Below are 22,166 nucleotides of genomic sequence, written 5' to 3' on the forward strand. Positions count from 1 at the left end.
ATTGCAGCACGGTAATTGGCATACCTGATATCGTTTTCTTGTACACAAAAAAAAAAAAAAAAAAAAAAAAAAAAAAAAAAAACCAGTCTAGCAAGTAGCTGAAGTATTTCTCTCTCCTCTGATATAATTTTATTTTCCAAGGCAGATATTACTTAAACAAGCAGTTTTTGAAAATTATTTTCCCATCAAGAGTTTACTATAGCTCTTATAATAAGTTAAATCTCTTCATCTCATGCGCCTACATGAGTCAGGATAATTTACTTGAAGTGATTGGTGTCAATCGTTATTCGCGTCAAAAGGCTCTATCTTGCTCATGTGCAAGTTACTGGCGCCGTTACTCTCTTCTCTTTTTTTTTTTCCCCTTTTGTGGGTTGGGGGGGGGGGGGGGGCAGCCTACTGAAAGAAAAAAGAAGTTACTAGCGGGACCGTTGATTAGGCGAGATGCATTCCGCTTGTCCTTCACTTATTTTGAAAGATGTCCAGATTCTTGCCTCTCGTTTGGAAGCTTCGACGGGGTCCATGAGGGTTAAGCTGGGATCCAACTATTCAAAGACTGTAAAGAAAAGTCGCTTGAGATATAATGTAGAGACTGTAAATATCAAGTCAGGTGCTTCCTTGACGATTGTTCAAGGAAGGGGAAAATTTAGTCCCCATGAAAGGCGTACAATATATGGTTGCACAGGCCTACGTACAGGTCAAAGGAACTTTTACCGTACTAGTATAGCAAACATCGGCTCCGCCTCCTCTTTTCCGGCCGTCTCTTCTTACCGGGAGAAGGTTACATCATCGTATTGGGGCAAGAATGATGCTCAAAGTGTTGGAAATTATCGTTTCGGGCAGCTTCATACCCAGTCGTTTAAATATTTCAAACTGTTGCTCAAAATACTGGGCAAGAATGTTTATGCTTCGCTGGTATAAAGTTCTATCAAGGAAATTACATCGTAAACAGAGAGACAAACTGAAGATGAGAAAATTTAGCAGCATCAATACTCTGTAAACTCCACTGTACTTCTACGTGACTATTTTAACAAGCCACCCCAAAATTTATACGAAAAACTATTTTGGTTCAAGCATTGCGTCTCACGGATGATATCTCCACCACATGCGGGAAAAATCCACAACCGATCAAATTAACTAGTGGTATTAGAGTGGAGGTTTCTGGTCCCCTGCCAGGGAAATCAACTCCCATATCTTGATCGTCCCGTCATCACTTGCAGAAGCAAGAAGCCTGTTTCCCTGTCAAGTTTAGCAAGGCAAACGGGAAACATTAGTAACTTTCAACTAGAAAGATATTAAGATTGAAATGTGCCTTCAGTGACATGGTAGACACAGTACAAAGCAATGTTCTTAACCAATAACGTCTCATGTGTAACACCCCCCCCCCCTCTCTCCCCAAAGGGGAGCAGGTAAAACTTCTGTAGACATCACTGAGAGCCCTAGAATAGCAGATCAGGATGAAATTTGTCAAACAAGCAGCTCAAAGCAATGGCAACACACGTTCAGTATCTGTTCAGAATCCCAATCATTTCCTCCTTCGTTCTTTTGCTCTCACAAGCAAGTAAAACTAATGAATAATCAGACGTGCTGCACCAAAAAATGCCAGCATTTGTGGAGACTGACTTCATTTGTTGACGATTACATCCTACTAGGAGAATAAAATTGGCAAGCATGCCACATGAAGGCAGTAAGAGCATGTAATCAAGTAGCACGAACTCTATGTTTCAGGTGGGTGGTGTCTATGATGCATTTCAAAATGTGCCGGCAAAGAACCTGGCTGGCTAAGGATTTAGAATTTATTCACTGTGTCAGGCAGACAAAAGCCAGCAAAACTCAAGTTTTACCACGTGTCCACAGACATACTGCTATCTAAGAAAAAGATAAAAGAGTAAGTTTCTACTTCACATAGAAGGATTGAAATATTTGTTTATGCTTTTACCGCAGAGCTCCATTGCACAGAATTTACGTCCATATCATGAGCTTTGTCCTTCTTCAGAAGCAAATGGTACTTAGGTTCATCAACCTGTGGCAGAACAAAGACAAAATAGGTGTGAACTTATTGAAGCAGAGGCTTTGATAAAAGATGTATGCAAAATTTTCACAAATTTAGAACGTATTTAGTAGTGACTCTAGAACACCCTTTTGCAAGTTCATGGTCAAAAACCCATATGGAAACTGCACCATCTGAAACCACTGAGCAATTGTAATGTGTGTAGGAAACCTTTGTTAGACTGAAATGACTAACGCATACATACAAAGTGAAACTTTTTTGTCTTGGGTCCTTCATTTTTTTTTTTTTGAAGGGGGGGGGGGGGGGGGAGGGACATATTGAGATGGGTTGTTAAAGCTATCATTTCTTTGGACATATACCAAGTGACTAATCTGCAGAATATCCACTAAAGAATAAAAAGTACTCCCTTGGAATACACATGCAAACAGTAGACCACTAACAACGAAGAACTCTAGATCACATCCATTATGAGATGGGTTGTTAAGTACCAAACCATCTCCATCCTCAGCAAATAAACGTATAGCATCATCAGCTGCTCCACTAGCAATTATTCCTTCCCTACAAGCATAGACCATCAAGCTGTATGAATTATAGTTTATTCGAAGGAAAAGTTTGCACAAGAAATATGAGGAAAGGAGGAAGAAACGATTGAATAAAAGTCAGCATATTAACTGACTAAAGGACAAAGTTTCGCTACCTTGACCAATGGACTGAAAATATAGTTCGATCATGATAACCAGAGAGAGTGCAGATGTGTTTCCTGCAAGAGCAAATAAAAACTCTTATCAGCTGGTATTTGACAAACAAGCTTACTCTAATTGTTGGGTAGGTGTTTTATAACTTGCAAAACTTTGAAAACTACGAAACATTGAGATAGTACTAAGGACCAAATCCAGGTTGTTTCAAGCACAATTACTTAAATGAGATTAAAGAAAACTAGTAGCAATAGTTGGAATTAGATGTATCCCCAGGATAAACTTCTATGTCCTTACCACCGATTGCATCCTTACTATATCTTAAAACTTCTATCAAGTATATCATAAGTATCATCAATTCAACTACCTATATTTCAACTCATTAAAGATGGTCAAGAAGCCATGTTCCAAACTACTGGTATCTCGATATACTGTCTTTTGGAGATCAGAAAAAAGTGTGATGCATAAAGCAACTTAATGCCTCAAATACTCTAACGGATGGGAATATAAACATCACTATTAAGTCCAAATAGCGCAAAAACAATGTAGAACGTATACTAGGTATAAAATTTGGGAAAAAAATCCAAGAAATCAAGGGAAGTCGATGAGCCGAAGAATATCAAGTAAATCCAATGCAAAAGGCTCCTACCACTTTCTCAACTTTTACTCTTAACAACCAATGAATTTATCAAATTACTCCTAAAAAGAAAAGGTAACACAAAATTTTAAACTATAAGGCTCAACAAAACTTACCAAGGCGCAGACCCATTTCCAGACTGAATCGTCAAGAGGTCGCTTCCCCATATTTTCAAGGTAAGATCATCGCTGCAAAAACAATTAATTCCCATCGATTCCCTTAGAAAAAGCTATCGTTGTCATTCCCAGTGCATAATCAGGATCCAAGACGTATCCAGATCTAAGTTATTTGGAAGAAGAGCAGGCATATCGTAGAAAGCAAAATCATAAAAAGCCACAAAGGAGATGCACACCTACAAGTGGCCATTTTGTCTCCAGTTGCATTAAAGGATAGAGCCCAGACCGTAGATGTGTGTCCACTGAAAAGCCAGCAATCTAGATGCATAAGATTTTAACACAACTAACAATCTCAAGCATACATCAATAAAATTCAAACTTTACAAGCTTTGTGAAATCTGACACAAGATTGACTTCAAAGGAAGACACAATATATGATACAGCTAAAGTTGAATATAGAAAACTTGCAATACAGGCAAAGAAGCGTCAAAACTAAAAACAAAATAGTTGAAAATGTTTTACTTCATATAACCAATACTGCAGATCAGTCAACCAATAACTAAATTAAAATGGGACATCCAAGTTATAGCATTTCACTACCTGTTTGAATTGAAAAAACTTTTCTTCCAGGTTTAAAGTATCGAAATGCACACTAATAGCACACGAACAGAAAGAACACACTATTGTACTCATTCCAACTTCTTTCTCCTACCATAATTGACGTGGATTTTCATAACAGCCTACTGGAAAACAACATTCATGTGTACAAAAATGTCTCAAACATTTAAAAAAATGTAATATATACTTGTTAGCTTCTGCTAATGTTTGAACACAATGCCAATCATCATCACCATCCTCCGCCCAAACCTGCAAAATTAATGCATGTTATGAGGCCACAAAAGCTAAATAGGTTGTCAAGTATAAAATATTCCATACAGCACTTGTCTAAAAATCCTAAAGTGCACGTGCTAGATTACAACTAGAACAAAGATATGAAAATTGTTGTTAGCCGAGCAGAATATTTTTTAGTACCAGATGTGTGAATATGTCATATGTACCTTAATAGTGTTATCATAGCTGCAAGAGAACAGAATGTCCATGTTTGGATGCCACTGAACCATTTTAACATCTTGTGTATGTCCTTGCAACACAGAAACACACTCAAATTCATTACCAGGCAAAACTTCCCATATCCATACTGACTTGTCTCGCCCACAAGTAGCGAGCAGCGAGCCGGATGCATTCCAAGAAATGCTCTTTACTTCATTTTCATGACCCTGCATATTGAAAAACCAAAGGATTGACAGATCCAAATGAGTTCCGTATGAATAATTTGTTTTTAGCAACATTCATTAATTGCTTCAGCTAGTGATCACTAAAGATCCTGGATTGACAAATGAAGCTATGTGCATCAAAGGAAATCATGAATGAAAAACTACCTCCAAAGTGGAAACACATTCATAATCATCGCCAACGTGCTCCCATACAGCAGTGGTGGCATCAAAACTTGCAGTTGCTAATAGTTTTCCAGATGGAGACCAGGCACACGATCTAACCGTCCTAGTGTGCGTCTCCTCCAGGACTGCCTGCGTAAAATCACATTCAACGATCCTAAATCCAGTACTCAATTAAACACATCCAATTACAGAGCTTCTCCCTCATATTTTCAATTCAAAGTAATACTCAATGGTAAGTCGCTTGACAGTTCCACAGGTATAGTAATAAAACATAACGAAATAAAGTACCAAATCCTGATATATTAGCAGTTAGCACCGGCAGGATAAAGCTTAATTCCAAATACTAGTATATCTCAACACAGAGCACCAATTGATGAACAACTTAAAACGAAACCTTGCACTGGAAAGAACCGGAGGAAGGACTCTGTTCCCAAACCCGGACGGTTTTATCGCCGCTGCAGGAGGCGAGTACTGCGGGGACCCCGTCGAAGCCAGTGGCAGGTTTCCAAGCGACACTCCAAACCCTATCAGCGTGGCCTTCCAACACCTGAAGTTCCTTCAGCTCGAAGCTCTCGTCCACTAAGCTCATCGGAGATGAGTGGCCTTCCAACAATCCAGTCGTTGGCGAGGGCCGAATGTTTGTTGAATAGCAGCTGGAGTTGACAGGTGAATATCACGCGCTGCCGCAAGTGATGCCCTGAAATGATAGTAGAAATCGGGGATTGGCTTTGTGGGGGCGGGGGGCTCGGGGGAAGTGTGGTGAACTCGTGCCAAATCCTTAGAGCAAGGTTTACTTTTAACATATGAATGAATTACACTCTATTATTATTGGACTTTTGACACCCCCAGATCAATGCCGGCCAACAGATAATCGCATTTTCTACGACAAATCCACCCATAGGATTCGATTTTGACGGCTCTGCGCTTCTAAGTACTCACGTATTGCTGACAGGTATTAATTATCTAGGGCTTTTCGTTTTAGGTAGTAATTCAAAATTTTTTAAACACATTTAACTACCTTCAATAATTTCTTTTTCAACAAACGGAACTACCTTCAATAATTTCTGATCCAACGAAATTAACGACTCTTAAGCCTTCCCTTTCCCTCTTCCTTTTATGTTTAGAGTCAGTCTCCGTAATAGTCACGGATCATACATCTATTTAATTTATTTATAATTTCCTCCCTTATGCTTTAACATATTTTTTTTTTTATTTGATTTCGCTTCTTAACTAATAACTCATATTCTGCATTTTACCCTAAAATGTACTCAAGGCACAAATTATATGAGTGAAATCATTACCATCTCTTTCAATTCAATTAAACAAAATGAGCACAGAATAAACTATGACATAAGAGCTTGAATGTGCCCTCGATTAGAGTTGTTATCCAAATTTTCTCTTGTTTTCTTCCATTCCATGTATCTAAGTTAAGCGGTTTTTGTTTGAAATTTCAATTTTTTTTTTTTAAGTGGGAGCTTTTAAATCTAGGGTTTCCTATTTATAATTCCGAATTCCGTTTGAAATTTCAAGTTGGACAAACTTAGGCCATAATTAGTCTACTTTGTCTTGGAATTCCGTGGTTTGCTTGTACATTAAGTTTGCTTGTACAGTAGGAGCACGTGTTGATTGCAATTTTTGTTTCTTTTAGAAGTTTTATAAATAAAAAATATTTTTTAGCAATTTTTTAAGATGTGATGAATGTAAGATAAAACTATGGTTAGAAAATAAGTCAATAAAATATTCTTTAAAAAATCTAGACAAAATTTTCCCACAAAAGTAAAAACCTAAACAAAAATATTTATTTCTTATGAACCATGTAGTCATGTATCTGTCACGTCTCTTCTTTGCACAATTCAAGAGTATAATTGATGTGCAACGGATCTTCTATCTCATTTCATATACGACTCTCTGACCTTTTTTTTTATCATATTGCTATTTCTCATTCATAAATATATAATTTAGTTTTTTTTGTTTCCTTAAAATTCAATAACTATTAACTGAGTAATACGTATAATTTAACAAACTCGAAAAATCAAAACATATAAAAAATGATTTTTTTACTATATTTTTTATTTTATATTATATATTACTTTTTTGAAGCTGTTGTATTTACTTTTCTATTATATATTACTTTTTTGGAACTTTACTATATTTTTAATTTTCTATTATATATTACTTTTTTGAAACTATTGTATTTTTTTCATAAAAATCTTATTTTTTATATGTTTTGATTTTTTGAGTTTGTTAAATTATGTGTATTACTCAATTAACAGTTGTTGAATTTTAAAGGAACAAAAAAAATTAAAATATAATATTTATGAAATAAAAATAGCAATATAATAAAAAATGACACAAGAAATGAGACAAAAGATTAATTATGCAATTGACGTACGGACACTCTAGGCCCAGAATTAAAAGTGTGAGCAATTAGTTAGGCATACTTCTATGCTGGGCCTCTTTAGAGCCGTGAATTTTTTCGACCTACTTTTAAATGCAGACCAAATAAAGCATTATTTGGGCCAAGTTGGACTATATGTGGATCCAACCCAAAGTTGCTGCCACGGGTGTACCTGAAAGTGGGGTCTGTTAATGATCCGGGTTTAGATTCGAGCTCCATTTGAACCCATAAAATTTTTTATATATAAATACAAATATAACTCCGTCTATTCAATTCGGATTCTGGTTCTTTTTAATAAAAAAATAAATTAAATACAGAATATAGTATTTTAATTTGTATTCAACTTGAATTCATTTAAATAAATTAATGATTATAAAAATATATAATTATTAATTCAATAATACTTATAATAATAATAATATATATTTATTAAAACAATAATATTTATTATACAATAAATTAATAATTATAAAATATAGATACTTATTATAAAAGTCAACTAGACCCATATTTGGCACTCGTTGAATTCGAATCCGAAAGATCAAATGTAAGGCTGTTGGATACACGGGTTGAATTCGGAACATTTACATTAAAATGGGTTTGAGCTTCAATTTTGGCCCGTACCCAACCCATTGATGGGTATGCTGAAAACCCTAGAAGGCTAGAACACATATACATATCCATTGTCCCTGAAAACCCTACAAATAAATTCCCACCCTCGCCTCGCCGCTCTACTCTCTGCTAGTCGGCTCTTGCAGAACTCCGCCACCATTCAGGTCTGCTACTCCATCCCTATCTCTCTCTTTCTCCTCCTTTGCAGGGCTTCTTCCTCTCTCCCCTCTCTCAGTTCTTCGAGTATACGTCAGTTCAACTTGGCCGATGTGTTTCCATTTATTCTTTGATTGTTTTGATGTTGACAGGATAATCGCCTAGGCAAGACGAGACAGAATTTCTCACCATGAGGTATGACTTGTTTTTCTTTTCACAAGCATTTTTCCCGTTGTTTCTCCAATTTAATCTAATTGTTAGACGGAAGTTTCCTTCTCTTTGTTCTATCTTAGATGTGTGTCACTGATTTGACTGGAGTCTCTGACTTGATTGCTTGATCATGTGTATCCAGTGTCAGTTGCAAACAAGGATATTATTGAGTTTTTTGCTTCAATATTCTTTTGTCTTGTTGATTATCTGGATTTTTCGGAAAAGGTGCTGTTCTATCGAGAGTGATGCTTTGCGGGCATCTCCGTGTTAACATGACAAATAAGTGTTAACAGTCTCTGGTGGGTCTGTTTAAATTATTGAAACCGTCTGCTTGGTAACCTAATTTTATATGCCTTGTTTATTGGAGTTTCTTGGAAATCCTGTCTCTCGGTATTTTCGGGCTGGCCTAAACTAGTCCACTTAAATATTTCCCAGTCTGGTTGTTGTAGTGAACAAGTATATATATATGTGTGTGTGTGTGTGCGCTTTTCTGATCCTATGTAATGTAATGGCGCATTTGTTTGTTTGCAGCAAGCTACAGAGTGATGCTGTTAGAGAGGCGATTGGCGTAATTATGACCGAAGCTAAGGGTGATAAAAAGCGTAACTTCACCGAGACTATTGAGCTTCAGATTGGTTTGAAGAACTATGATCCCCAGAAGGACAAGCGTTTCAGTGGCTCTGTTAAATTACCACACATTCCTCGACCCAAGATGAAGGTTTGCATGCTTGGTGATGCTCAGCATGTTGAAGAGGTACATCCATTGTGTTCCGATCATTTCTAACGTGAATGAAATTGGTTTTTTTGAGTTCTAGTGACGATTTACAATGATTTGGGGCAATCAACTCAATGGTTGCAAAACTCAAGCTAAATCGTCACAGATCAAGCCAGTTTGATTCTGCAGCAGTTGAGACTCCCTTTACTGGGAGGACCCTGCTATTCAAGGTGGCATTCTCATATCCTATTGCCTTGGGGAGCTGAGTCTCAGCTATTACCTCTTGGGATTGGCCATGAGAATCACATTCTTTGATTGGTGTTACATAATAGAGAATTTTATTTCATCTTATTGCGCTATTCCAGCTTTCTGCTGAGTCGATGATGGTTCACCACCTTATGTGTCTTGTTCCCCCTCTGCTGTTAATGATCTTGGAGTAGGTCATTTGGGATTTAAGAGTCATTTTCTAGTAGTTCTATTAAAGAAATTTCAGGGAGCAAATGTTTGGTGAAATTTTTAGAGTTTCAGCATCCCATGTGTCACAGATCCAACATAAAATATTGACATGAGAATTGTATGTTTCACAAGAATACTTCATTCTGATGACATTGATTTCAACATTTTTCTTCAGCTGTCTGGCTTCTTAGGCTGAATATTCTCAAAAGGAAAACTAGTTGATATTTGTTTAAGATGTCTAGGAAGCATATTATGTTTGAGCAACATGTGGGGTTTTCTTAATACTGCAATTACCTCCTTGTGATGTGTTTCTGTGTTTTGTATGATCCCATTTTGGAGACTATTAGATGAAAGAATTTTTAACATGTTAACATGACTTCTTTGTCCTCTCTACAGGCAGAGAAGATTGGTCTGGAATATATGGATGTTGAAGGGTTGAAGAAACTCAATAAGAACAAGAAATTGGTGAAGAAGCTGGCAAAGAAGTATCATGCTTTCTTAGCCTCTGAAGCAGTCATCAAGCAGATTCCTCGTCTTCTGGGCCCTGGTCTAAACAAGGCAGGTATGTATCTTGATATTTATTTACTGGCTTTTTCCAGAATCAACTTTTAAAAGGGCATGACTGTTTGAGACAGGTCAATTAAGATTTTCAATAATTTGTCTTTTTTTTCCACAAGGGGATAATGTGGATGTTGCAGAATGTTAAGTTGCCTGACAAGTTCATCAAAAAATGCAGGAAAGTTTCCCACACTGGTGACTCATCAGGAATCTTTGGAGTCAAAAGTTAACGAGACTAAAGCAACAGTGAAATTCCAGCTTAAGAAGGTTCTTTGCATGGGTGTTGCTGTGGGTAATTGTGACATGGAGGAGAAGCAGATCTTCCAGAATGTCCAAATGAGTGTCAACTTTCTTGTCTCATTACTCAAAAAGAATTGGCAAAATGTAAGTTCAACTGTGTCTAGTCTCTCGATCACATACTGGCAGCTTCGGTCTTCTTGAGCCTTGCATTCTGGATTGTTTTAGCTGAAAACAAATTTCCAATGTGTTGGCCTGGGCTTTGTTCTGGTAGTAACTAATGGTGGTTTGGGTGATTATGGTCCCCATACAAAACAACTAGCTGAATCTAAATGTGTATTTGACTTGTGCAACTACTTTGGCTTGTGAGTTGGATTATGCATATTTTCTGCATGTAGTTGCTGATCTTGTTTTTTATTGTGAGCATATCGGTACTTGGGACCTTTTTTCTTGGGGGGTGGGGGAAAGTTCTGTAGGTAATTAGTTCTCTCTTATCTGTGTAATGCATGTAGCTGAAGTTTGACTATCATCGTTCATGTGGAATAAAATATATGATTGTTTATTAACCTCCTTTCTGTGAAACAGGTGAGGTGCTTGTACCTGAAGAGTACCATGGGAAAGCCAAATCGCATCTTTTGAGCTGTATTGGTTTTGCTTTGTTTTGAATCAGTTTAGCAAGATTAAGAGTGTTGGCCAAGTAATACATTTTTCAGCGAATGTTTCAGATATTTTTGTTTCCTTGCTATGTTGAATTGTTGGTTCTCAAAACTAAGAATGAAATTTTAGTTACAGTTGACCCGTTTTGGTTTATATAATATTGTAGTTCTGTTAATCCCTTTCCTCCTGTTGGACTTAATTCATAGTGTTCAATGATATAGGACCCTTGATCAAAAGAAAAAATTGTGAAATTTCTATTAGATATACTAAGAAAATAATTAAACTAACTGGGATATTTTGTTAGTTGTGTATAACCCGAGTTACTACTGGCGCTTTTACAGCTCTTACTTCCACGGAGTCGCACAAGCCAACGTTCTATGAGTCGCCCAAACCAATAATGAAGAAAAGAATAAAGAGAACGATAGCATATCAATCCGTCCTGTTTTTTTATTTTTATTTTGGGTCTGAGGACTTTAACATTCTTTATTTGAGGATGAGAGGTGAGATCTATAGAGATCTTAATTAATTTGTTTGGATAGCTGAATATTTTTTCAAATATATTTGATTATATAATTATTATAATTTTCAATACATTTTTTTATCTTCTCAATTACCTTTTTATTTCACATATATTACATAACAAAAAGTATTACAGTAAAAATATCTCAAATAATTTACAATCCAAACAATTGTAAAAATCTATTGACTCAGTACAACCCACATTTGAAGAAGATAATCTCCACGTTTGGATGGTTGAGGGCAAGTATGTGCAAGCCACCATTCCATAAAGCACGTTGGCCATATGGTTATCTTCCCGCTACTGTCTTCATCAACCCAGTCAGTTGTTCGGTTACGAGACAGGCATCATGGTTTCTATTATCAGCAGCGGAATGTTCCAGGGTTCCAATTATCAGCTTGTGCTTGTGCGAGGCTTCATATTGAGACATCCTTTAGATTTTTGTGTCGAGGTTTTTTCACAGCACGTTGTTTAGACGGGCCAAACCATCCGTTACAACAAAAAAAATCTGTACTTCCGTCTCATTGAGAAGATAACTTGCATAATGACCTTGAGATAACTTGCATAATGACCTTAGCACCAAGTGCTGGTACAAAGATAACTTGGACAATGACCTTAACACTAAAGTCTCAAATCTAAGTTCTGAATTTAAAAATTAAGTGCTTAAAATATTAAGTTACTGTAGTAATTAAGTCATATCTCTTTGATAACTAGTCGAATTATAATATTAAATTAGAATATCACAAAAATATTATGCAATATGGTTCTTATGGGAGGTTTAACAAAACATATATCAATTACCAAAAACACTTTTTTATTAGGTACACTTTCTCTTTGTGGTATTCCACCCTTGGCTTGTTTTTGGTCCAAAGAAGAAATTCTTAATGATGGTTGTATTCAACGATTTTTGCAATAATAGTTTGGACTCCCGCGGGATTAACCGCATTTTATATTTTTCGGATGTATTTACTTTCTTTTGAAGGGCATTTGGAATATTTATAGCATCCTTTTTCTATAAAGCCCCCTACTACTCTTTACAAAATTTTGATTTAATTAATTCAATTCTTAAAAGAGGTCCTAAGAGAATTCTTTGGGACAAAATTATAAATGGTGTATATAATTAATTGTATAATCGTGCTTACATAGATTCTTTTTATACAAGATCCTTCACTGGAGGAATAAGAGGATTGGCTAAATTAACTCATTTTTTTGATTGACGGATAATTGATGGAATTACGAATGGTGGTGGTATAATTAATTTCCTTAATCTTTGATAAAATTTGCCTGTGTTTGTGTGCTTAGAGAGAGAAAATTGTGTGTGTGAAAGGGATATAGAACATAATGAAACAACTTAGAGATGATGTTTAAATGTGCATATTTGCGTGTGTGTGTGTATATCTACTTGCATGCGGGTGTGTGTAGAATAGGAGGACAACAAATGTGTATTTTGTGCAATAACATGCGTGAGAATGCGTTATGTGCTTGAGAACTATAACATATGTAGTCAATTAAAAAAATTTATACACAAATTAAGCAGTACTTAATACACTAAGTGATAAGGCATTTCTGATATCAAACATGTTAAATTCAAAAAAATTTTGAATAAATTAATTTTCAACATTAAATAGAGTTGTCAAACACGGCCTAAGTACTCAGGCTGCAGAATTCCATACCAGCGTCTTCCCCTACATTCTCTACAACGTTGGGTTTATGACCAGAGCTACGTGCTGTTCTTCAAGTCACATAATCCTTATATACCCCAGGGATTTCTTCAGATTAGTTGTACATGTTAATAAAAAATGTGAAAGCGTAAAAAACATTTGAAAGATGCCAGTAACAGTCGATACCAGGCGATTCCATCCATGCAAAATACTACAAATCGTGCTTCTGTGTCATTGATAATGTCCACCTTTCTAGTTTAAATAATATGTCCAAAAATTCCATCCAACTATAGCGGGAATAATAACTACCAAACTATCTATAAATAAAAAAGCACAATACCCTATCTAATTTTCTTCAAATAGGGCTGCATTTACTAGACATAAATAAAAGTGCAGCCTGGATAAAGAAAGAAAATTTTTATGTCATAAGATGGCAAACCTCTCTGAGAAAGAACAAGTCTCCAAATGAAAAAGGACGCATGACCAGAAAAACTGAACATCAAATTGCAATAGAAGAATAACCACACCATACGCAAATAGAGCATCTTTGACTGTTTTCTGACACGAGTGGAATATCATATACATATGGTGGAATTCCGATCAATGCTGCAAGTTCAATAATGACAGTCATTTGACAAATCACCTCAACCAAAAGGATATCATTTTCTTCCCCTGCACCCATCGCATTTTTTACCCATTCTTTTCTCCCCCTCACGAATAGTATCCCAAATTTCTATATGAAGTTCAAGCTGCTGTTTATAGTAACCATACAGCAAATAAACATTGATGAAATTAATTAGGATTATGAGTCAAGAAATGTAGCATAGATTCAATTCCCCCTCCCCGATTCTTAAATCCCACCCTTCTCCTACTAGAAAAAAAAATTAAAAAAAATGTAGCATAGATTCACGACCAAAAGGAGAATGCCAATGACCTCTTGAATCGTGCTGAACAGTGAAGCAAAACAAATATCAGAACTCTACTACACCATAAAGGAACTTTTACAGCTGCAGCCACCTACAGCACTTGGGTTTGAAGATACCTGCATACAAAAGAAACTCGTTACTACTTTATGGACCAGATCCCATATAGGCATTTATAACCAGAATCCACAACCCATATCCATAAAAAGGCAGGTAGAACATAGTATTAAGTAAATTCGACATGAGCATGAATGAATCATTCCATATCTAAAAACTGAAACTATAAGAATCCTACCCACATATAGAAATTGTGTTGGTCAATTATCTTAAAACGTAATGTTGATGAAAGCATATCATCTAATACATCAGGAAAGTGAGAAACTGCTTTGTTCATGAACTCAAAGATGAAAGCTTATGTAACAATGTTGCTGGGTCAGGTTAAGTCAGTCAACTATTTGTTTCCGACTTTTTCTTTGTGCAGAATGTCTCATTCACCATCCCAAAGAACCTCAAAGCTAAGGCTTAAATTACTCTAGGCCCACAAAAAGCAGAGATATAGGCTTAAAGCATTTTTTACAATTTGTTTATTCCAGTCAGTCTAAGTAGTTTGTTTCCTGTTCACAATCAAGTATCACAAACTTTTTGGCCATCTGCGACTCCAATGCTCAAACTATTTTTCGCCCTTCATAATAAAATTATCCAAGAAACACTGAAGCAAGGATAATTTGGGAGAAAGATGCCTTTAACTCATTGTTTAAGAGTAACATTTTCCTTTGTCAACCATACTACAGGTAGGGCAAGGTCAAATGTAAAGCAGATGATGCACTTTTAATGATGGCCAGAACTTTTATTGGAGTGCTATCTCCGAAGAAATCACTTGCTACTCAGCAGCTTACATATGACATGGAAAAATACTGCATGTTTCAGTATTCATAATATATAGCAACAGACCTGGAAAGCTGAACGGATAAGCTCTTCAACGAAATCGACAGTCGCACCGTTTACAAAATCAAGAGATATTTTATCAACTACCAATTTCACTCCTTCTCGCTCAAATATTCTGCAAAGTCAAAGAATAGAAGGCAATAACGTGAATCACTAAGCCACTGAAAATAGCAAATGAAACGAAGCAATAATCCACGGTTGAAGAGGAAACTTATTCCAGTGGAAATTCACGGGAACCTGTCATCATCATTGTGCTTATCATCAAGAGAAAAGTTATATTGAAAACCAGAACAGCCCCCGGCTTCTATGCTCAATCTTAGCATCTTTTCCTTGCCTTCCTGAGATTGCAGTTCCCTCACTCTCTGTATGGAACAGTGAAATGAGCAAAATCCAGTCAATGAACAATTATTTTATATCTGAAACTAGTGCAATGATATCAAACAATTAAAGGAGTAACAGACTAACTACAATGAACTCAACGATGTGAATTTTCGTTTCTTTTCTTCTTTACCTTTCTTTTTTTTTATTTTGGGGGGGGGGGGGGGGGATGGTGGTGTGTTGGATGGATGCGGCTGGGTGTTGACCAAACCTAAAATTGTGTTCGACATTTTGAATTGATGCTTGTTCAAGCCAAGAAATGAGCCTTTATTCAAACGAGCTAAAGTCAAAGTTAAGCAACTTTCATTTACTCATATCCAGATTTCAAGTTTTATCCTTGTTCAGCCAAGCATACAAAGTAAACAAACACTAAAAATGTAATTCGCACTTGGTGAATTAGATAGTGAACCAACAACTCAAACGCGCTCTTATCAAGGCAAGCTGGAGTTGAGCCTGGAGAAGTTTGTATCATCTTTCAGACTAGAAGTAATATCCAATGGAACACAACAGGACCATTTCATACAAACTTCGGAAAGTGCCTTTGAAAGAAGTATGGTACAATAGTACATAACTTTGGAAGAAGGCACACAGACATTCTTAGCTAGCAAGACAAATTAATCTTCGCCAGTACTCATCTTCTAAGATCCAAAAGAGAAGGATGACAATATAAACGGGCATAGCTTCATTGCCACGGAAGTTGCATCGTTCCGTTTACTTATTTAAATTACTAATCCTAAACTACAAATATTTGCAACTTATTCAGTAGACTTTCATCAAATTATAAACAGAATTTCATCCGAATTGAAAGAGTAGGTTGTGAAACGAAACAATTAAAAACTGAACTTATATGGTAAAGGAAGAGAGAGAGAGAGAGAGAGAGAGCTACGAGTTTCGCGATTGCAAAAAAAATAGAATAATCTTAGAGTACCCGGACGCAATTGTCGGTCATGTGAACGGCAACTATAGATTGAGATTGGGAATGGGAAGGCTGAGGAGGAGGAGGTTGCTCGTGGAGAACGGAAGATGACGCGGATGACGAACCGAGGAGTCTCAGGTGATTCTCTCGAATCCGAGCTGCGAAGAAAGGAACCAGTCGACGAATCATCGAACTATACCACGACGTTGCCGCCCACCAGAACTATATTTCTTTCTTCTTCCTTGATATTAGCAGTTACGTGTTTCAGTTTCCTGCATCAGAAATCAATCAGGATTCAAAGCACCAAGACGAGGAGGAGGAGGAGGAGTTTGGTTTTGATTGTGGTTGGAGCCATTAATATTGTTTAGTTGATAGAATCGAGATGGAAATGGATTCCAGGTTATGAGCGACTGCATAACACGCGTACCTGTCCTGGTTGGTTGGGCAGGTTTGTTGTGCTTGACTATGAAGCTATTGGTTGGGCTTCTTCAGCCCACACACGACCAGTGCCACACCTTTTTTTCACTTGAATATATATTTAAGGATTTAGCCACCTGCACCTTGGGAGGATAAGAGTGCTGCTAAGTCGCGATTGTTAAAATTACTGTGGATTTATAATAGGGTGTTCTTTTTTTTGCCTAATCCGTCGACTTGACATTTATTTATAATAGAGTGTTAATGTTTTTCTAATACGCTGAAGTTGTAATTGATCATACGAGTTTAACATTGTAATTGACCTTAAAAACCTCCCTTCTCATTGGGGGGAAAAAATCGGAGGAAATGTTGTGTTGGAACAAAGTATGAACCTTCTATACCCGGATAAGGGAATGAGAATGAGTTTAGAATTTAGATGCCAATCAAGGGGGGAAAATGTGAATGCTTAGAAGGAAGAGATACACGTATTATATATTGCACATGTAGAAGCGCTGGGTAAAATTCCAGCCATAACCATCTCGATTGCAAAGAAAAGTAAACTATATTGGAAGGGTTGGTTGTCTTAAAGACAGACACAGAGATTATCGCGAGTGTGATTTTGTGAATGAACAGCAAACTTAAGGTTGAGCACTCATATTTGGTTCTTTTATGGCCACAGAAATAAGCAACATTTGTTCTCGGAAGTCAACCGACTTGCTATTCCACCGGTCCTTAACTGGTCTCGCTCATCAATCTCCAAAAATGAACACTATTGTACAATATATGTCTACGTCTCTACGGACCTCATATATTCATTACCGGTACATTAGGCTAATATAAATACAGTGTGACTCCTCAAAATCTCTGATCCACATCGCGGGCCTCATAATCTTGTTCATTCAAGCCCTTATTCTTGCTCCAGGTAATTCAATCCTGGCCAGTTTTCTGGGCCATGTCTGAAACACTCAATAACTAGAGCTGTTAAATAAATTAAAAAAAAAAAAAAAACCGAGAAGCAAATGAAAGATTTTAGCCTCTAAATATAGATGGAGTCACTTCCTAGTTCCTACCACCTTTAGTGTCGGCTACTTTAGACAGATACCTCCATATTTTAAGCCCAAAATTACTTCTTGAAGACTTAGCGTTGAGTCCTTCCAGATGGTGATGGTCAAATTCATGAAATCTTAAGATCCCGCGCCTGCAAGCCACCAACTTGTCAAAACTCTAACCAGCAATCCAGGACTCCTGGAGAAGGAACATCTTGCGTATTGGGTTTGTTCAAATGGAAAGGATTCAAGAGCAGCCACCTATGCTAGTTATTTAGAAATCAAACATCTGATTGTAGAAGAAATCAAAATGTGTTGGGAGGCATTTTTAATAGTTTGAGCAGTCCTAACTTTTCATGCCACAATGCAACCTTGGCAGATGCACATTGAAAAACCTCAATGGCATCTATGGAGCATATCAGTAAGTTACAACTGAATGAAACATCCATCTACAGCTTAATAAATATGTCAGATGCAAGCGAGATAAATCCACTTGATGACACAAACGAGATTAATCCTTCATGCAAAAATCAAGTGGAGACATTAAAAACTTGGGACTAAATATTCCTATAAGTGCATGTTTGTTTAGCAGGAAAATTAAAATCTTTCTTGCGCTTTCCCTCACTTTCCTGCATTTTGTCTCCTGCAAAATTTGCAGGATTTTGAGAGAAAATAGCTGGTTAGACACAAAAACTTTAATTACTGCCACTAACTATAACTAGCTTCTCATTTTCTCTCAATTTTTTTCTTGGTGACTACACGTTTTCTAGAATAAGATTTTTCTTTTCCTTTACCTCACTTTCTCTCATACTTCACTTTCCCAAATGACTTTCCCTCTATTCAAACAGAGCCTAACTGAACAATGCTAGACGACCACAACCATAACATGTTTCCAATAGAAAACAACAGTGCAATGGTCATTACCTTACCTGTATGTTTATCCATAAGTGAACCATCTTCCACCAAATCATATCTAACATTACAGACACAATGGAAAAACATTTGTATAGAGAGAGAGAGAGAGAGAGAGAGAGTAGTAAAAAGACAGGAAGTCATGCTACCAAATTAAGTTTATACCTGATTGGGTCTCATGGGGATGACAACTGCATAGAGAACACCATCCAGCGAATTTGAATTCATTCTTGAGCATCTTAAGATTCCTTTTTCAATGGCTACAAAGATATGTGGACCTCCCTGCTTTTCTGATAGATTAAGTCGTATTTTCTACGTCAAACCATCCATAAATAAGATATCGTCAAGCAAAAGAATGGATCATCAAAATCTTTATACAACTTGTTTAGACAAAAGAAAGAATTTCTAGCCCCGCAAAGCCAAATTCTCAAGTGTCAAGATTCACTTTTACTGACACAAGAAATTTCCATATATTAAGAACAAGTAGCTTACGAAATGCTTTACTGAGTCCCTGAATTGTATTATGTGTGCTGAAAAGCATGGTGTAAACCAGTATTTCGACAGAAAGTCACATGATTTTGCAGCATGTGTTCAAGGTCAAGGGTTGCATCAGATATATTGAATTTCCACCAGCCAAACAACTTTAACACCATCTGTCTGCAATCACACCCCACATTTTGTCAAAATTACCTCCAAACTTTTACCCTGTCCTGTGCTTAACAAGCAAGAATTCACGAATGCTTGCATGAAGACCTCTTGTACAGCTCACAAATGCAATACATAAAAAGATACCAGGTCATCTCATGCAAGGTGTGTTTTAGAGACTACCAATAATCATTGCATGAACATGATCCATCAATAAAACAATGGAAACGGTTAGTGTCCCGCACAATAATTTCTCTACCAGTTATCTTTGATATGAGCTTGAAGGCCATATGACAATCACCACAAATGCGAAGATTTTTGGTTATTCGGATGACATCATTTGGTCTAGTACTTATTAGACCAAATGCAAGAGCAAGCTTCTCACTGTGATAGCCCAGCACATATTCTTTCTCTTCCTCTTCAACGTCGAATAGCACAAAATCCGTAATTGGAACATAGCCTGCTGCTCTTAACTTCTTGTCCAATTCACCGAGTTTGGCATATATCTTATCCAACATAGGATGAGAAGTATCTCCCACAAGAAACTCATGAACAACTCCATCTAATTCTATCCAACTGTAAGCAGGTACTTTCTGAATCCCTTTCCCATTCATAAGTGCTCTGATTTTCTCAGAATCTGCCCATTTGTGATTAGCTGAATAAATATTTGATAAAAGAACATAGTTCCCAGAGTTCCACGGTTCTAATTCAATCAATTGCTTTAGCACGTGCTCAGCTAGTTGAGTATCTCGATGTAGACGACATCCACTTAACAGAGCTCCCCAAACCACAGTATTTGCCTTCATTGGCATGTTTAGGATCAATGAATGGGCTTCATCTAACAAACCAGCTCGACCAAGAAGATCAACCATGCATCCACAATGCTCAATTGTAGGATATATAGAATAAATCGAGTCCATACTATAAAAGTACCTGCGACCATCGGCAACCAGACCAGCATGACTACAACCACAGAGGAGACTGAGGAAAGTGTTCCCATCAGGCCTCAACCCATTTTTCTCCAACAACGCAAAGCAGCTAAATGCAGATCCAACATGACCACCCATGGAAAGCCCTGATATCATGGCATTCCAAACAACGAGGTCCTTTTTCTTCATTTGAAGAAAGACCTCCCAAGCTGAAACAATCTTCCCACATTTAGCATACATGTCAATCAATGCTGTACCCATAACAGGATTGGAGAAAAAATCGTTCGTACCCATCAACCTACTAGCCCACTCCCCTACATCCAATGCTCCTAATCTTGCGCAAGCAGATAGCACCCCTACCATCGCATAACAGTCCGGTCTTAAGTTCTCCCGATGCATTTGATAAAAGAGATCCAAAGCATCTCTAGGAAGCCCATTTGCTGCATAACCCTGAATCATAGAACTCCAAGAAACAATATCCTTTTCAGGCATCTCATCAAAAACTGCACGAGCCATCTCCATACTTCCAAGTTTAGAATACATATCGACCAAAGAAGTGCTCACGAAGACATTTCTCCCCATGCCACTCTCCGCCCAATACTTATGTATTAACTCACCAGCGCTCAAATCCCCTAACTGAATACAGGCAGACAATACCCGAACAAGTGTGAAACTATCGGGCCTCAAACCTGTTGTCAATGACCTCCAAAACATATCAATGGCTTCTCTAAATCTCCCAAATTCAATATATCCACTTATTATTGCAGTCCAAGAAACCACATTTTTCTCAGGAATATCATCAAACACTTTCTCTGCATCCTTCAAACCACCACATTTCGCGTATAGGCAGACCAACCCAGTCTTCACGAAGACATCATAATCGAAACCCCCTTTCACCACGAGAGTATGAAGCTTAGAACCGAGTTCCATATCCAACAGCCTCGTGCAGGCTTTCAGCAGAAACGGAAAAGTAAAATTATTCGGTAAAAATCCCTCTTCACGCATAGAGTAAAAAAATTCAACAGCCTGGTCAAAACAATCTTTAGAGACCAACCCACGAATCATAGTGTTCCACAAAAATATATTTGGGGCTTGTGTTTGGTAAAATATGCGTTCTGCGTAATTCGGGCTGCTGAACTTGAAGGTTGATATAAGAAGCATGTTGAGAAGATAGTTGTTTTGGTTGAGACCACTGCGAAGGAGGCGGCCATGGATATGTTTGAGTTGGTTTAATGAGTTGAATCCTTGAAACAGAGCCGCTTTGATCTCCTTCAAAACTGTCGGAACCATGGGAAACGCCTGCCGATACATTCTTCATAGAGGCTTTAAATTCATTCCACGACATGGTTCATTCCCAAATGTGTGCAATTTAGGAACAATCATATGAAGAATTTAGTACCATGAAGTTTTTCATAGAGAATTTAGTATAAAGCACATTCCCTTCCCGCATAAGTTTTAATTTCAGGTTTGTAGATCTGTAATCAACTTCCAATTAAAGTTTCCATTGCCATTGCTATGTATCGAAACCCTAATTCCAATACTTTCTTTTTGCCGAATCCAGACGTGTTGATGAATTTTAAAGGAGCAGAAATGTCTATCTTATGCACCTAAAATCCTTCTCCTGCCGAATTTGCCAGTTCCATTCTCTATAAAGATATCTAAAAAAAAAAAAACACACACACACATTAAGAACCTTACCCAACAAATTACATGGTTTTGATTCCTTAATGATCCGGCCTACTCTTGATGATAATCAAGGGAAAACAGATAACAGTGAGAATCATACATATGAAATATCTGAACGTGATGAATCTTTCTCTGGAAGCCAAACAGCGTTGCAAGTGGCTCTTGAATTCTGGAGCTGCCCAGTATATGAAGCCAGACAAGTAACAAGCGCATGGACCAATTTCCATGAAATCGTAGCGAGCCTTTAGAAACGTTATTCATTTCGTGATAAGAGATGCAGAA

At 37.1% G+C, this 22,166-nt stretch overlaps 4 protein-coding genes across 11 annotated transcripts; 1 reads left to right on the forward strand and 3 right to left on the reverse strand.

The window, feature by feature from the left end:
* Positions 1-886: 886 nt before the first annotated feature.
* On the reverse strand, positions 887-5,722 carry LOC113697073 (protein CIA1). 2 transcript variants are annotated; one of them, XM_027216520.2, is made up of 10 exons: positions 5,308-5,722; positions 4,896-5,042; positions 4,515-4,733; positions 4,262-4,323; positions 3,693-3,758; positions 3,457-3,528; positions 2,706-2,768; positions 2,497-2,566; positions 1,937-2,020; positions 887-1,236 (listed from the first exon to the last, which is right to left on the reverse strand). In XM_027216520.2, the coding sequence occupies exons 1-10, from the start codon at positions 5,500-5,502 to the stop codon at positions 1,144-1,146; spliced, it is 1,071 nt and encodes a 356-aa protein (XP_027072321.1). In that variant the 5' UTR covers positions 5,503-5,722; the 3' UTR covers positions 887-1,143. The 2 variants fall into 2 exon arrangements, with proteins under 2 accessions (XP_027072321.1, XP_071910691.1); XM_072054590.1 differs by lacking the exon at positions 887-1,236 and having other exon boundaries at positions 1,979-2,020; positions 2,502-2,566; positions 5,308-5,681.
* Positions 5,723-7,932: 2,210 nt separating this feature from the next.
* LOC113697148 (large ribosomal subunit protein uL1x) lies at positions 7,933-11,051 on the forward strand. Its single transcript, XM_027216626.2, has 6 exons — positions 7,933-8,087; positions 8,232-8,274; positions 8,821-9,043; positions 9,857-10,022; positions 10,197-10,402; positions 10,841-11,051. Exons 2-6 carry the CDS (start codon positions 8,270-8,272, stop codon positions 10,892-10,894), a joined length of 654 nt encoding a protein of 217 aa, XP_027072427.1. The 5' UTR covers positions 7,933-8,087; positions 8,232-8,269; the 3' UTR covers positions 10,895-11,051.
* Positions 11,052-13,570: 2,519 nt separating this feature from the next.
* On the reverse strand, positions 13,571-16,835 carry LOC113694853 (iron-sulfur assembly protein IscA-like 2, mitochondrial). Of its 4 annotated transcripts, XM_027213753.2 has the most exons (6): positions 16,680-16,835; positions 16,265-16,524; positions 15,196-15,320; positions 14,965-15,073; positions 14,025-14,132; positions 13,571-13,696 (listed from the first exon to the last, which is right to left on the reverse strand). In XM_027213753.2, exons 2-5 carry the CDS (start codon positions 16,439-16,441, stop codon positions 14,073-14,075), a joined length of 471 nt encoding a protein of 156 aa, XP_027069554.1. In that variant the 5' UTR covers positions 16,442-16,524; positions 16,680-16,835; the 3' UTR covers positions 13,571-13,696; positions 14,025-14,072. The 4 variants fall into 4 exon arrangements, with proteins under 4 accessions (XP_027069554.1, XP_027069552.1, XP_071910696.1 ...); XM_027213751.2 differs by having other exon boundaries at positions 13,571-14,132; XM_072054595.1 differs by lacking the exon at positions 16,680-16,835 and having other exon boundaries at positions 16,265-16,667.
* A 374-nt stretch (positions 16,836-17,209) lies between these two features.
* Positions 17,210-22,055, reverse strand: LOC113697513 (putative pentatricopeptide repeat-containing protein At3g08820). 4 transcript variants are annotated; one of them, XM_072054593.1, is made up of 2 exons: positions 18,790-22,055; positions 17,210-17,864 (listed from the first exon to the last, which is right to left on the reverse strand). In XM_072054593.1, exon 1 carries the CDS (start codon positions 21,507-21,509, stop codon positions 19,449-19,451), a length of 2,061 nt encoding a protein of 686 aa, XP_071910694.1. In that variant the 5' UTR covers positions 21,510-22,055; the 3' UTR covers positions 17,210-17,864; positions 18,790-19,448. The 4 variants fall into 4 exon arrangements, with proteins under 4 accessions (XP_071910694.1, XP_071910692.1, XP_071910693.1 ...); XM_072054591.1 differs by having other exon boundaries at positions 17,210-17,911; XM_072054592.1 differs by having other exon boundaries at positions 17,210-18,355.
* Positions 22,056-22,166: the final 111 nt, after the last annotated feature.

Source organism: Coffea arabica, chromosome 6e (genome assembly GCF_036785885.1).
Source record: "Coffea arabica cultivar ET-39 chromosome 6e, Coffea Arabica ET-39 HiFi, whole genome shotgun sequence".
NCBI lineage: Eukaryota > Viridiplantae > Streptophyta > Magnoliopsida > Gentianales > Rubiaceae > Coffea > Coffea arabica.

Bases quoted from the DNA above. Each gene is read 5' to 3' on its own strand.
- LOC113697073 (XM_027216520.2), bottom strand. From the start codon at position 5,502: ATGAGCTTAGTGGACGAGAGCTTCGAGCTGAAGGAACTTCAGGTGTTG. The intron at 3,529-3,692 runs GTGTGCATCTCC...TTGTTTTTGCAG, and splicing joins GACAAAATGGCCACTTGTAG to CGATGATCTTACCTTGAAAA. The intron at 1,237-1,936 runs GTAAAAGCATAA...TAAACTTGACAG, and splicing joins CTGTGCAATGGAGCTCTGCG to GGAAACAGGCTTCTTGCTTC.
- LOC113697148 (XM_027216626.2), top strand. The intron at 9,044-9,856 runs GTACATCCATTG...TCCTCTCTACAG, and splicing joins ATGCTCAGCATGTTGAAGAG to GCAGAGAAGATTGGTCTGGA. The intron at 10,403-10,840 runs GTAAGTTCAACT...TCTGTGAAACAG, and splicing joins TCAAAAAGAATTGGCAAAAT to GTGAGGTGCTTGTACCTGAA.
- LOC113694853 (XM_027213753.2), bottom strand. From the start codon at position 16,441: ATGATTCGTCGACTGGTTCCTTTCTTCGCAGCTCGGATTCGAGAGAAT. The intron at 15,074-15,195 runs GTTCCCGTGAAT...TTGACTTTGCAG, and splicing joins AAGCACAATGATGATGACAG to AATATTTGAGCGAGAAGGAG. The intron at 14,133-14,964 runs GTCTGTTGCTAT...TTTTGTATGCAG, and splicing joins TTATCCGTTCAGCTTTCCAG to GTATCTTCAAACCCAAGTGC.
- LOC113697513 (XM_072054593.1), bottom strand. From the start codon at position 21,509: ATGTATCGGCAGGCGTTTCCCATGGTTCCGACAGTTTTGAAGGAGATC.